At 46.8% G+C, this 13,494-nt stretch overlaps 1 protein-coding gene across 1 annotated transcript in view; it reads left to right on the plus strand.

Moving 5' to 3' along the window:
• Positions 1–13,494, plus strand: part of LAPTM5 (lysosomal protein transmembrane 5) — a 24,121-nt gene continuing 10,627 nt past the window's right edge. Inside the window, exons 1-2 of the mRNA XM_068657748.1 lie at positions 1–188; positions 8,768–8,861. Coding sequence (XP_068513849.1) covers positions 102–188; positions 8,768–8,861 — 181 coding nt within the window. The 5' untranslated portion in view covers positions 1–101. The remainder of the gene's footprint in view (positions 189–8,767; positions 8,862–13,494) is intronic.

Consider the following 13,494-nt stretch of genomic DNA (forward strand, 5'->3'; position numbering starts at 1 on the left):
CCAGGAAGGAAGTTGAACTGCACTGCTTGCTTCGCTTTGCAGTGGGGCAGCTGCTGCAAATTCAACTCCTCTAACTCCCAGCTGTGCAGAGGAATCCGAACATGACCACCGAAACGACCACCGAGCCCCCAAAATGTTGCTTCTTCAACATCAAGACGGCCACAGTCGCTCTAGGGATCTTCCACATGGTAAGTTGCAGAAGGGGGGACAGGGAAGGGGAGACGAGAAGGGAGAGGCAGAGGTGCAGTCCTTGCAGAAGGTGTAATTGTTGCAGATCACCAGGCTTCCTGACCGTTCATATTTCTGTGCTTCCAAAAGTGAAAGACAAATGATTTTAAAGGGATGAACAAGTTTGGGGGAACGGTTTGGGGGAGAGAGGTGGGGGAAACGAAGAAACTTATTGTCTTGGGAGGAGTTTTTAACTGTTTTTCCCCAGCTATACCCATTGGAGATCGCGGAAACTACCTCTGCTTCCTGCTATTTCCCTTACAGCTTAATGCAGGAGCATTAATTGACGCAGGAGCATTAATGCAGGAGCATTAAGCTCCTGCAGGGCTCGGCACAGCCACCTGGACCTATCGGTTAGGAACTGGGCGGCGCAGGGCAATGTGAACGTTGGGGCAAGCAATGTCTGGGTGGGCAAAGTGACCTCGTTCCCCTCTGTACGGCCACTTGGAGCCAATACACACCCTTTTGGTTTCCGTTTTGACATGCGGCTGTGCTCGGCTGCCAGCAGCTGGCGAGCTGCTCGGGGTGGTTGCAGATGGCAGTGAGAAGAGGCAGCGGAGCCTGGGGGGGATGCTTCTGGCCCCAGCCCGGTGGCAGAGAAGTGCTTTCAGGTGGCTTTGAGTCATGGTGAGGATGTGGTTTCTTTTGCAGCAGAGGCACTTTAAATAATCCCTTCTGCTGCACTCAGTGCGCACAGTCACAGGCTGGGAGCCTGCAGGGTGATAACAGCTAACGGGGACTCGCAGCTTGGCAGCTGTGGCAGCTGTGCCATGCACAAAAGGATGTGCCATGGTCCTGCAACACAGCTAGCCACCTTTCCTGGGGCAGCCAGAGCAAACCAGGCATCCCCTCACTGTGCCATAGTCCCCTCCTCACTCACACAAAGCCGAGGCTGAGGTCCCGCATGTGTTGCTGTAACAATATTGACTTCCATAACACCAACTCCGTGTACATCAATAGAGGATTTGATTCATAAAATGAAGGGCAACAGAATCTGAAGATCAGCTTAGTTGCTTTTGGTGAGGTAAGGGAAAGGGAAAGCTTTCAGTGAAGGATAAGGGGATATCAACATGCCAGGAGCAGCAGCACCAGGGGTTGCTGGAGGCTGCAAGTGAGGGGGTGGCTGTGCTCAGAGCAAGGCAGGGGCTGTGCTTGGGTGAGCAGAGTCTTGGCAGCTCCGTGATGTGGGGCAGGAGCTGGCCCTGTGCCACCCAGGAGCAGGAGAGCAGAGACATTTGGGTCTGCACGGCATCTTTGTGCAGCCCAGCTGCCAACATCTTTCCCCTGGCATTTCTCGAAAGCCAGGTGCTGTAATGGCATTTCTAATGCCAAATTTTAATCGTTTGGGGACCTCAAAATATTATGAGATTGGTGTAAAGAGTCATGCAATTTTATTGCCTCTTTTGCCTTCTGCTTTTTCAGCATCTAGATTACCCCCCAGGCAGGCTTCTCATCTTCTCACCACAAGCTCAAAACTTATAATCTCTCTGCTTTAAAGAAAAGGAAATTGCTGAATTTCTTGTGCAGTCTCATGACCCCAAGACACAAAAACTGAGCCATATGAAAGCTGAGGGTTTGCAGCGGAGCACTAACAATTTCTGACAACCAATTAAACGTGTAGCCTTCACAGAGGGACGGTCACGAACTGTTTAGAAATGGGAGCTCATAGGAAGCCTACACAAGATTTGAAGAGGAACTGGCAAAATGAAAGATCTGAGCAAAGGCAGGAAATGCATGACAGGGAGCTACGACACGATTTCTCTAGAGAGATACAAGCATGCCTTGCGATGTGAGCTGCCTGGTGTCAGTGGAGAAATGGGCACAGAGAGAAAGGGAGCTAGTTTTTCCCAGCTGGGAGGGGGAATCATAAAGAAATGTCCTTTGTCTCTCTGCAAAATCCGCAAACGTGTTGTAATGAGGCACATTTTTCTCATAATTGTTTCACTGTGATGCTCCTAACAACAGAAGGGACTCCTGATTTTCACCAGTGTGAGATGGCAGAGAACGACACACCAGCTCATGGTGCTGGTGGCTAACAGAGAAACCTTCAGCTCCAGTGACATTATTTGAAAGCTGTGTTATTTAAATAAAGCGCTGTACATCTGCTGAAGGCATAGGATGAGTTTTAAACAGCAAAAGGCAGAGCCTTGGTGTGAGGCTTTGCAGGGCTTTCAGGAAGGACTTTGCAGAAGAGGTACAAAGGCCACTCAGTGAGGGCAGGAAAAACTGCTTTTCTTTGCAAGATGGCAAAGGCAGAAGTCGTAAGACAGACATCCTGAGCCAGCCTGAAGTCCAGCAGCCTCCCAGCCAGTCTCCAACAGCAGCCAGCCACTGCTGCCTGGAGAAGAAGGTCTTGGCAGGAGGACAAGTGATCCCTGCCCTATGCATCCTCTGTAGTAAGTACATGAGAGACTGCTTGGGATTACATGAAAATCTCTCATAGTTTCTAGCTGTTGAGTTTAAAAATCTCCAGATCTGCTGTGCTCATATTTCCTTTTCAATCATTTCTTTTCCAAGTTTGACAACCCTTAGCATAACAGGGCTCTCCATGAGCAGAGGCTTTTTCCTACAAGGTCTTTTATGTTGGTGTGAGTGTTATCCCTCATCTAGCTGTTAGCAGTGGAGACATGATTCAAACCAGAAACTGTACGGTACACTTAGTTGTAGTTTATAGCTTGTCCTATATAAATAAAAGGGTAGGTTTATGTGAGAAGACACCTAGATTCTCTGCACTGCTTGCTAAAAGAGTGTGAAGGATGATCCTGGGCCCTGAAACCAAGAGATGCTGTCTGGCTTGGGGTCAGTCCCTTTTGGAGCAGGTTAGTCCTGAAGGAAACTAGTTGCAGTGGCTCAAGCCAGAACCAGGGAACAAGCTAAGTATTAAGCAGTGTGGGCAATCGGGATTTAGTGCTGGAGCTACCCATTGACCCTCTTACGTGGGACAAGCCTGCACTGAGCAGCTGAATGTGACTCTAAACATGGTTGTAAAATAGACTCACCCTGTGTCTTAAGCACGCTGACAGGCATGGACTTAGGATAACCCATGTTGTAATGAGGCCTAAACTCTCTCATTTTTCAGCCAAACCCATCAGCACGTGCCCTCCTTCTGCTCTGCTGGGACATAATTCGTTTCCCCCCTGCACCAGACACATAAACACACCGTGGGATCTCACCACGCTTTTGGAGCAGATCCTGCAGGGCCACAGCTGGGTCCTTCTCCCTCTGCCCACCCATAGCTGCTGGTATCCTGGGTAGGATAGCTGCTGTTTGAAATAACAAGCTGAGGCGTAGATTAAAGAGCCAGAGATGCTCTTGAAGATGTGGGCTGACCCAAGAAAGCATATGGGGAATGTGCAGGGACACTCTGAACCCTCAATCCCACTGCTGCTGGCTCCTGACAGCGACTGTCACTGCAATCCCAGAGCCTCTAACTCCCCGAGTCCCTCCTGCTCCCCGTGTGTCTGTACCTCCTGTGTCATCTCAGTCGGTTTCTTTTAGACAGATCCCCAAGAAAACCAGTTTGATTTTTGGAGTAGATTGTGTTGTCTTCCTGCTTTATGAGCTAACACAGAGGAATAGCAACCTTTTTCATTTCCTGCCTCGTCTCTACCTTTTGGATGATGTTGCTGCAGGTGGGCAGAGGAAGGGGAAGAGAAAGGGAATTTATAACTCAGCAGTGACATGGATGATTTGCTACATCAATACTGTTGGTTTGTATCCGTGTAAATTATTGCTGGGAGTCCCAGTGATGAATCATAGTGATGCTGTGTGATAGCAATGCCATCAAACACGAGCTCTCAGGCTTTGTGGCGGTGTCTTGTCCTCCTATAAATTAGATTTGTCTTACTGCTGATCTCTTCATAGGCAGTTGAAATAAATCATGGGTGTGTTCAAACAAGGGGGGAAGGAGAGGGAGGGGGATGAGGAGGGGGCAGTTGTGTGGTTAGCAAAGCTTCACGAGGTGTTGTGAGGTGACTGTCAAAGGAACAATGTGGAGGAATTTGTCCTTCTGCTCTTTGGCTCCTGCAGAGGTTTCAGGTTATTTGACATCAGCTTCAAGAGCAAAGCCTGGCAGTTGCTTCTGTGCGTACAGTATGGGCAGAAAAGATGCAATTCGTTTGCAACTAGTTCTTGATTAGAGACAAAAGTCTTGAAAAGTAGCATCTCAGTAGGTTGGTCTGGCCTCTGTCACAGCACTCTTCTCTTTGGTATCTCAGGGAGCAAAGTCCCACCTCTGGGACCTTCCCCAGGTCCAGTCCTCACCTGTGGATGTGGCTCATGATGGCTCAGAGCTGCAATTCGCTGTGCTTTCACCAGGCTGTGGCTGACCCAGGATGTTCCACAGCCCCTGTGCTGCTCCCTCGCCCTCCCGGAGCATTTCCAACATGCAAACAAGAGGGGGAAAAAGAGGCAGCAGGAAGGAAAAAGATGAAATACTCTGAAAGGAAACCAAATGGGAGCTGAAAACACTCCTCAACTACCCTGCCACAATAACCGCTTTTATATTAAAGTAAGAAAAGGTGAAGCACTGAAAGTACAGCATTTATATGTGGTATGATTTGCCTTCAAAGTGCCACGTGTCACCAGCTTGCACGCACCGCTGCCAGGAGCCTTCACAGCACCCAGTGCACTGCCAGAGCAGCACGTCACTATTCCCACCGACCCCTGCTCATTACAGCTTCAAGCTCTTTTCTCTGAAAAGGCTGGGTGTGAAAAAAGGAGCAGCCATCACACCAAGGTCATGTGCATAAATATAAATAATTTGGAGATTAGTTGAGTGGCACAGATTTGAGGAAAAAAAGAAGACACATGATGCAGCTTCTGACAGCAGCTTAACCCCACTGCAGCTGCAGAATTATTCCCCAGGGAACAGGGGCTGCATGCATCATGCAATTAAGTTTTTGCCTTGCAAGACACCCCCTTGCTTGCTTAAATTAGCTGCCTTGGGTTAACGACTGGCTCTACCGCAGTCCTGCATCGCTCCCCCCTGTTACAGATCTAACAGCCCTGCAGCAGGGGTTGGATTTTTGCCAAGCAGTTTGCAGCTCTCGTTTGAGAAGGAAGAGAGGTGTCCTCCAGAGGATGTGGCCATAGGAGAGAAAATAAGAAGTGGAAGCTGGTGGAGGGGCTGGGCGAGGCATGGCACTGAGCAGGCTGTGAATTGATTGCCGGGAGGTGAGATTTCCTATTTTAAACCACTCTCTCTGCTATCATGACATAGCAATAAAAGGGAACTGGATGTTGCTCAGAGCTCGTGTGTCTGTCTGAAATGGGAACCATTTGGTTTCTTCTGGAGATGGAGGGTGTATCTCGAGTGAGAGCATTCACATAACCCCAGGGAGTATGTTCTCTGCAGGAATGGATCCGACTGACTCATGCCAGGCAGCGGGGTGTCAGACCCAAGGCTGGGTGATGGAGACATCTCCTGCTCCAGGCTCTGCACTTGTGATGGAATGGCCCAGGGACCCTCGTCTCTTACCTTATCATGTTCAGTGGCTCATTCTCTCTATGCAAAAGCCCTTTTAAATGGAAAGTTTAAACTGACTTTCACTTAAAAAAATCTTCTCATCCATCTTTCTGCTTGTGCTTGGGTTTTCTATCTGATACGTAGGCCTCCATTTAACAGAAACCCGAAAAAGCAATTTCTTCCTGTATTTCCCATGCTGACAGTTGAAGAGTTTGACCAACAGCAGCAATAAGGAAAGCGAAGTCTCTTGGGGAGTGTGTGCATGAATCCTCAGAAAAGTTAGGGCAGGCAAAGTAAGTGTGGGATCTACACGTGTAGTTAGTTAAGAGGTGTTTTACATCTCAGGAGAGACCATCAAGTGTAAAGAAACTTGAGATCGCTGCAATTTCATCCTGGGCAAGGCTCAGTGCTTCCATGGGAGTTTAAACACTATTACATTAAAATGAGTTCATGTTAATTTTCTTGTGCCCCTGTAAGGAGATCTGTCGGCCTCACGAACAAATTGTGGTGCTTGTTTGCTGGACAGTGAAAACAAAATAAAATAAAATAAAAACTTTGGGATATTGGACAATCCCGAAAAAAATGAGAAATGTGACACATCCAACTTTGACTCTAGACAGTATTTAAATTCAGAGGGACGGCTAATGCCTTGGGCAGGACACCGGGCTGCAGTCCCCACTGCAGCAAACGGGGCTTGGTGGATGCTCCTTCAAGAGGTGAGAGGCTCCCAGGAACCCTGTGGACGTGCTCCAGTTCTTTTGGAAACTGTGCTTACAGCCTGTGGCAAAGAAAGCTGATGAATTTGGTTTGGAGGATAGTTCCTAGTCTTCTCCAGCTAATGCATTCAGTTCCTGTCTCTGCTACAGGCCATCATCACTGTTGCCCTCCCAGCCTTCCTTCCCCATCTCTGGGCCAATGCAAAGCCTTTCCTGCCATGTTTTTTTTTTTGTTTGTTTGTTTTGTTTATTTGTTTGCTTGCTTGCTTGCAATGTCAAGCGTAGCACAGGAGGCATCTGACAGCATTACTCCAGCCAGAACTCTGCCTAGATATTGCATTGCACCTCCAGCCACCGCTCTTCAAAAGACAAAATGTGTTCTCTCTTCTGCTTGCATAACAGCTAGGCTTGTCTCATCTCCCTGCAGTTGCTTGCTTTGTGCTGTTTCCCACACGCGGCGTTTGCAAACATAGCACAACCGCAGCTGTTCCGGTTCCTCCCTGCCTGCATCACTTCTTTAAGCAAGTGTTGAAACGAAAGGCTGCTACAGCTATTGCAGAAAAGTTGTTTCAGATACACGGTATGTGAGCTTGTGTTGATCTGGGTGGCAGATATACTGGCTTCCTGCATCACTGCGGGCTTCAGATAACTCCCAGACGGAGGCTGTGCAGTCCACGTAAAATGGCTTCTCTCACTCACCTCTGCACGGTGACCTTTTTTTTTTTTTGCTGACAGTCCTTTTATTGCCTCCTGCCCACATAGCGTGCAGAATGGGTGCTCCCAAAGCTGGGCCTGGTGTTGGTGGGGTGCAGACGGAGCCACGTTTGCACAGGTTCCCACATTTTTGCACAGCACAGGATTTCCTCTCCTGCAGACTCAGTTCTCATGCCTCTGCGGGAAATCACACAGGGCACGATGGTCCCTGCGTTTCTGCTGGTCTGACTCCTGCTCTCTGCTCTCAGGCTGTTGCTGTGACAAGAGGTCCTCCTGGATGGAGGTACAGCTCAGGCAGAGAAGACGTGGCAGGTCTTTGCAAGCAGCAGAGAGGTCAGAGAGCTTGTCCAGACAGTGAGAGGTGGAGCCGCAGGATGTTCCCTGCTTGCCCATGTTCCCTGCTTCCCCAGGGAATGTAGCAGCAGCCTTCCTCCCCATGCTGTGAAGGCAATTTGAAAATAACCCGGCACACCCTCTGCTGCTTATGGAAAGTGCAGCTGTGTGTGTAGGGCTGGCAGACCGAGCTGTGGTCCTGCTTGCTCCTGCCTAAATAATGCAGAAGAAATGAAGGACATGGCAAGCGTGAGGGACAGCAGAGAATGGAGAATGAGGAGGAAAGTGATGAACAATATGGGAGACAGGGTGGTGCAGAAATGTGCCTTCAAAATACACAGTGCTGAAAGTATCAGAAAGGTCATGAAAGAGCAAGAAATAGCATCAGGGCAGTTGTCCCCAGGAGGAGGTGTTTGCTCTGACAACACTATGTGGGCACCGACTGATGCTTTCTTGTGGCCTTGGACTTCTGGTTCTTGCATCCACAGCAGGTGTGATGCCCTGGGATGTGCTGTCTGTAGCGTACAGGCTGGCAGGGTGGGATTGTCCCCAGGAGGGGCTGTGGTGAGGCTGTCTGGCATTGTGGCTCTTTGTTTTCTGGGTTTACGTGCATGGAAATTCCCTGGACCTGCTGTTTGAGGTGCTCCATGATGAGGTTTCCAGCCTTAGAGAGCTTCAGCCTGACTGCCCAGCGCCTTACGTGTGAGCCAGGAGCTCTCTCTAACCTGGGGGTTAGAAATTGTCTTTCACTGCAGAAGTACAGGGTTAGGACTGAGACCACAGCTTCTGTGAAACTTGGTGGAGAAGAGAAGATCATTTTGGTTCAATGTAAAAAAGTACATTTCCAAGGTTTTCTCAAATAAATAAAAGAAGGAAAATGATATTTTTTGTCAACGAAGTAGTATATGCAAACTTACAGAGAGATCTTTATTCTTTTTGTGTTTCTTTTTGCAATTTGAAATGCTCTTGTTACATTTAGTTCAATTCCAAAGCAAAATGCAATTTCAACATGTAAAGCCAGGACTTCCGTGATAAAACATACTGAAACAAATCTTGATAACTTTATAATTCCTCCATCTTCTTTCAGAAGCTGGCAGAAAAAGGCAGTTAAACCCAAACCATTAATAAACTGATAACTTTTCCCTCAGTATTTGCTTGTAAAGGATTTTAAACCCTTCATGGCTGTCTCACTTGGAGAGCCACCCCACACTTAGGACTGGGGCCATTGTGTGCTCCCTGGAAACAAATCTGCTGATGGGAAGTTGGCCTGTGGCCCACTGAATTGTGTCTTTTGCCTTTGTTCTCCTAGGTTATGAGCATTTTGCTGCTGATCGAGTATTCCCTGGAGGTGGCAAGCGGGAAAGGCTTTTGCAAAGACCTGGACAAGGATTACTACAGAGTTGGTAGGTTGCAGGGGTGCTGGAAAGCAGCGAGGGACAGGGGGGGTTGAGAGGGAGCCCAAAATCCAGCATTGGGTCCATTTTCTTTTTCATCAAAGAGAAATGGAAATTGGTATTCAGAGCAGATGGACCAAAAGCTCAGACTTGGAGAGAAAATTTAGCCTCTACAGATTTGGATTTTGGTTTAGTCCATGGCTGTGTTTGGTGTTTGGAGACCAAATGTGAGCCCAGTGAAGCTGTTATTTCTTTATTTCAGAGGGGTGTGGATTGGGCCTTCAGCACAAACTCCCTTTGTATTGCTCCAGCTTTCCTTCGCTCTGCAATACACTTCCCCACTCCCATCCCTTTGCCCCAAATCCCTCCTGTTTCTTTTTTTTTCAGAAAATGAGTTGTCTGCAAGAAGCAGCCAGTCTGTTTCATATCTCACAAATAGTCACAAGCATCACATTCATCACAGCTGATTGAATTCCTACTGCTTGAGCTAGGGAGGATCTAGCTTAGCTTTCGGAGACAGGCAGATTTCTCATGTAGGGTGCCATTTAGAAGAAAATAACTCCCCAAGCCTCAAAAATTACTGAGCCAGGCTAATTTGGCATGAAGCTGTTTGGAGACAACAAACACATGGGTACTTTTTCCTTTTCTTAGTCACTTTTCGGTGTAAAACCACAAGTTGAGATAACCCTTCCCCACTGTGCTCAGAAAGCAGGAAACCAGACTCCCCCAGCCTGCATCGCCTCTCCCTGCGGAGAAGTCCTAAGGAACCCCACACAAAATGCAACCCACAGCAACAAGGACTTGCCAGTTCCCTGCTTTTCCAGCTTGTTCTCTCCCAGGCTGCAGAAATGTGCAGAGAGACCCTTGAGAGGGGAGGAAAAGGAGACCAAGCCCAGCAGCCTCCTGCACATCCCAGCCTCGCTTGCCCCCGTGGTCGGGGTCAGACTGTGGAAAGCACCAGGCATAGCTGCTGTCTGGGCAAAGTTAGTGCTGACAGATGGGTCTGGATTTGTCAAAAACTCCAGCTGGGTTCTGGGAGGCACGACTGTGATCCACCACAGCTATTTTGACAGGCATCAACATTAAGTGAAGAATGGAAATTTGGGTGAGTCCTGCTACTAGGGTGTGGAGCAAAGGTCTCCTCTCATGGCTCACATATTCCACATGGGGCTTTATTTCCAACCAAGTCCAGGCTGGGTGGGTTGGAGGCTACTTTGCTTGGCTGTGGTCCACACCGGCCCTCTGCAGCTGTGGCTCATCTCAATACCCAGGGCAGGCTTGCATGATGACTGCTTTGCAAAATGCTTTCTGCGGAGCTTTCCAGAGGCTTCCTTAAGGCAATGTGCAATGCACCAACCAGGCTCTAAAGCCCTGCTGCTTTCATTGATGGGATCAACACAACATAGGTAGGAGAACCCAGTTATCCATTTCTGTAACATAGATTTCCAATTTTAATTTTACAGATAAAAATCATATGATGCAACTGTGACCTTAAGGTCTTCCTTTTTTACTGTTGCTTATTTTTTTTCCTTTTTTTTTTTCTTTTTTTTTTTTAATGTTTTGTCTTGTTTTGGTACACCTGGCATGGACATGGGCACAGTGGGAAATATTTTTTCCTGATGGTACAATATGCACATGCATTCTGACTAATTCAATAATCTGAAGTGCTGAAAACTGAACATGATATTTTCAGATCTGAATACTTTCCCACAGACACAGTTACATAAAATGACAAGTGTTTTTCATGATTTTTTTGCAGAATGATAATCTGAGGCCAATAATTTTCACTTTTCTTCCAGTGTCTAAGTAATATATTTTTTTTAAAGAAAAAGAATCAAATTGTTAAGACAGATTTTCCAGATAATTTCCATACTAAACCTTTATATGCTTTCTAAGCAATATGTGCACTTTTGCAAATCTGGAGTGTTTTCTTTAAGAACAGAACCGTTCCGAGTGGAACTGGCCCTGTTTTTAACAGCCCCCCCTCTTCCCACACAATCAAAATGACAGGTCTTCCCCCTCCCCCTCTTCCACTGCCTCCTACACAAAAAGGAACATTTCATAATGAAATCCCCAGCACTTCCACTTGGCTTCTCTTCCCAAGCGTTTTCAAAGGGCTCTGCCTGGGAGATTGAGAGTGCTTTCTGAATATAGCTGGAATAAACACGGCGCAACCCTTCTATTTCCAGAAAGTAGCAGGGAAGCAAGAGAGCTAAGAGGTACACAAAGTTCAATACGACTTCAAAACCCAGATGGAAGAGTTGGAGAACAATTTGGGGAGAGGTTCTGTAGATGCCCTCAGCATCTGCTGCTCTATTTGTAGATTCGGCCGGATTAAAGCACGTCTCAGAATATATAATGCTAACACTGTAGTCATGGCCCAGGAATATAAACCAGGCAAGGTTTATGGGAAAATGCTTTCCACCAATAAATGATACAGTACAAAAAATACAGATAGCTCTTTATAAATAATCGCAGCTCACTCAGGATTTCTCAGAAATCTATTTCAGAAGCAGGATGCTCTGTCCCTAGCAGCCTGCCACTCCATGCTGGTTTACAAGGTGCCACAGGCAGGGTGGATCCTAGAGCACTCCTTGGAAATATGCTTTTAAATTAAAGGTCACCAAGAGATTAATAGAAGACCTACTAAAAATGTTCAATTAAAATGGGAAGAAGAACCCAGTTTCTTCTCTGTCCTTTGGGAACCCTTGAACCTTCCCACCCACAGTGGGGTGAACGCCAAGATGTTAGCTAGTCTAAAGCAGGTCAAACTTTACTACCTACGTAATATTTAAGCAATATCACAAGATTGATTTGGCCAGGCAGAGGGAGCAGGAAATAAACTCTGCTGTGTTGTGATCTGGGGCATTCACGTGCAATTTTGAAGAATCAGGTTCACATCTTTAGGCTCTGTCTCACACACAGCAGAAAGCTTGGCGTGCGTTTCCCATGCAGCTCCTCCATTTCCAGGCTATTAGAAACCTCCTCTTGGAGCTGAGAAGTGTTTCTAGCAAAAGTCTCCTTGGCAGTGCTTCAGTCTTTAAAAAAACACATGAGCTTTGGCTGACTAGATTTTCTTGCTGGAAAAAAAAAAATAAAAAAATAAAAATAAAAAAACTAATCCCCTCAAAACATTTCAATTAAAACCTCCTTATGAGTTCTAAGCCACTTACATGATTGCTTTTCTGTCTTGGAGATGTAACGCCCCACTGCTTGCCATAGTTCAGGTCTTTAGTATGTCTTCAATTCATGTCTTTTCATATGCCTGAATTTTAATCACTTTTATTTTTCATTAATGGCTATATAAAAATCATCACCGTGGGCAAAGTACAACTGAAGAAGTTGTTTCAATTTCTGCCCTGTCAGCCAAGAAAAATACCATGGTATGCCTGGACCTGTGTGTGTGTACATCCCATATCCTACGCAGAAAATAGTCCCTCCTGCTCTGATCAGAAGTGGATCAAGCTGAAGGGACTGGGAGGCTTTTTTCCCTTGCTAGAGCTGCCCATCCTTCGAATGTGGCTGTCCAGAAACATTTCCCTGCAGCTTATCAGCAGCACACAACCATCCTCGACAATCTGTGAATACAACTGTTAAACCACAGCTTTATGAGCATTGCCATTCCCAAGCCAGTTTATTGGCTGTAAAATAGAAAGGAGTTCATCTGCATCCATGGCAAATATGAGGAGTCACTCAAAGTCCCTCCTGGTTATATTCAGAATATAAAGCCCAATGTGAAGTTAATCAAAAGTAGACATTCGGCAAAAAAATTCTCTCCCTTCCTGTTTGTTGGGTGGGCTTATTTGGTACCACTTGCTAGTAGTGCAGCTCTGCAGAGGCTCTGATATGAGCCCCCATTCAGGTTACTCTACTTCCCCGAGGGAAATGGCATTTATTTCACAGCATCCAAATTCCTCCTCATGAAATTCCTTGGGATCTCTGGGAGACTCAGCTGGTCTCAGAGAGCTTGAACAAGAAAAATAAGGCAGAGCAGTTTATTGTTGTATGCTTTTGGAAGAGGCACCTCAAAATGGACAAGCTCTCACCATGCTCTGCCAGTGATGAAGTGCCATTGCCAGGATGGAGGTGGCTGTGGAGTGGAAATATGGGTATGATCTTCTGAGGCTGTACAAGTGCACGAGGGTTTGTGAGGAGTGACATTTCTTCCGTGCCTGACTCATAAAATCAGAGCAGAAGTAAGGTGGGTCCCTGGAGGTCTCCAATCCAACCTCCTGCTCACACCAGGGCTGACTCCAAAGCTGGGGCAACTTGCCCAGGGCTTTGGCCAGTTGCTGTTTGCAGATTTCCAGAAATGGCGATTCCATAAGCTCTCCGCTTCGCTGCTCAAGGATGCATCACTTATTGTAAGATTTTTTTTTTCTTTTTCTATAGAGTTTCCATTATTGTGACAGATGAGTCTTTGCTTGCAATAACAGCCCTTAAAGAGCCCATGTACCTCCTACAAGGGCTAACTTTGTTATTCCCTGAATACTTTGGTATTTTTTTAAGGTGTTACAGAAGAAAACAGTGTATTCCTGAGACAGGCAGCAGATGAACGTGAGAGGAACAAAGGGGAAATTGTGGAGTGATGCCCCTGGGCTTGAGATTATACAGATGCTCAGCCTTGCTATAAGAGTCCTAA

The sequence above is a fragment of the Anas acuta genome, chromosome 21, assembly GCF_963932015.1.
Source record: "Anas acuta chromosome 21, bAnaAcu1.1, whole genome shotgun sequence".
NCBI classification, from domain to species: Eukaryota; Metazoa; Chordata; class Aves; order Anseriformes; family Anatidae; genus Anas; species Anas acuta.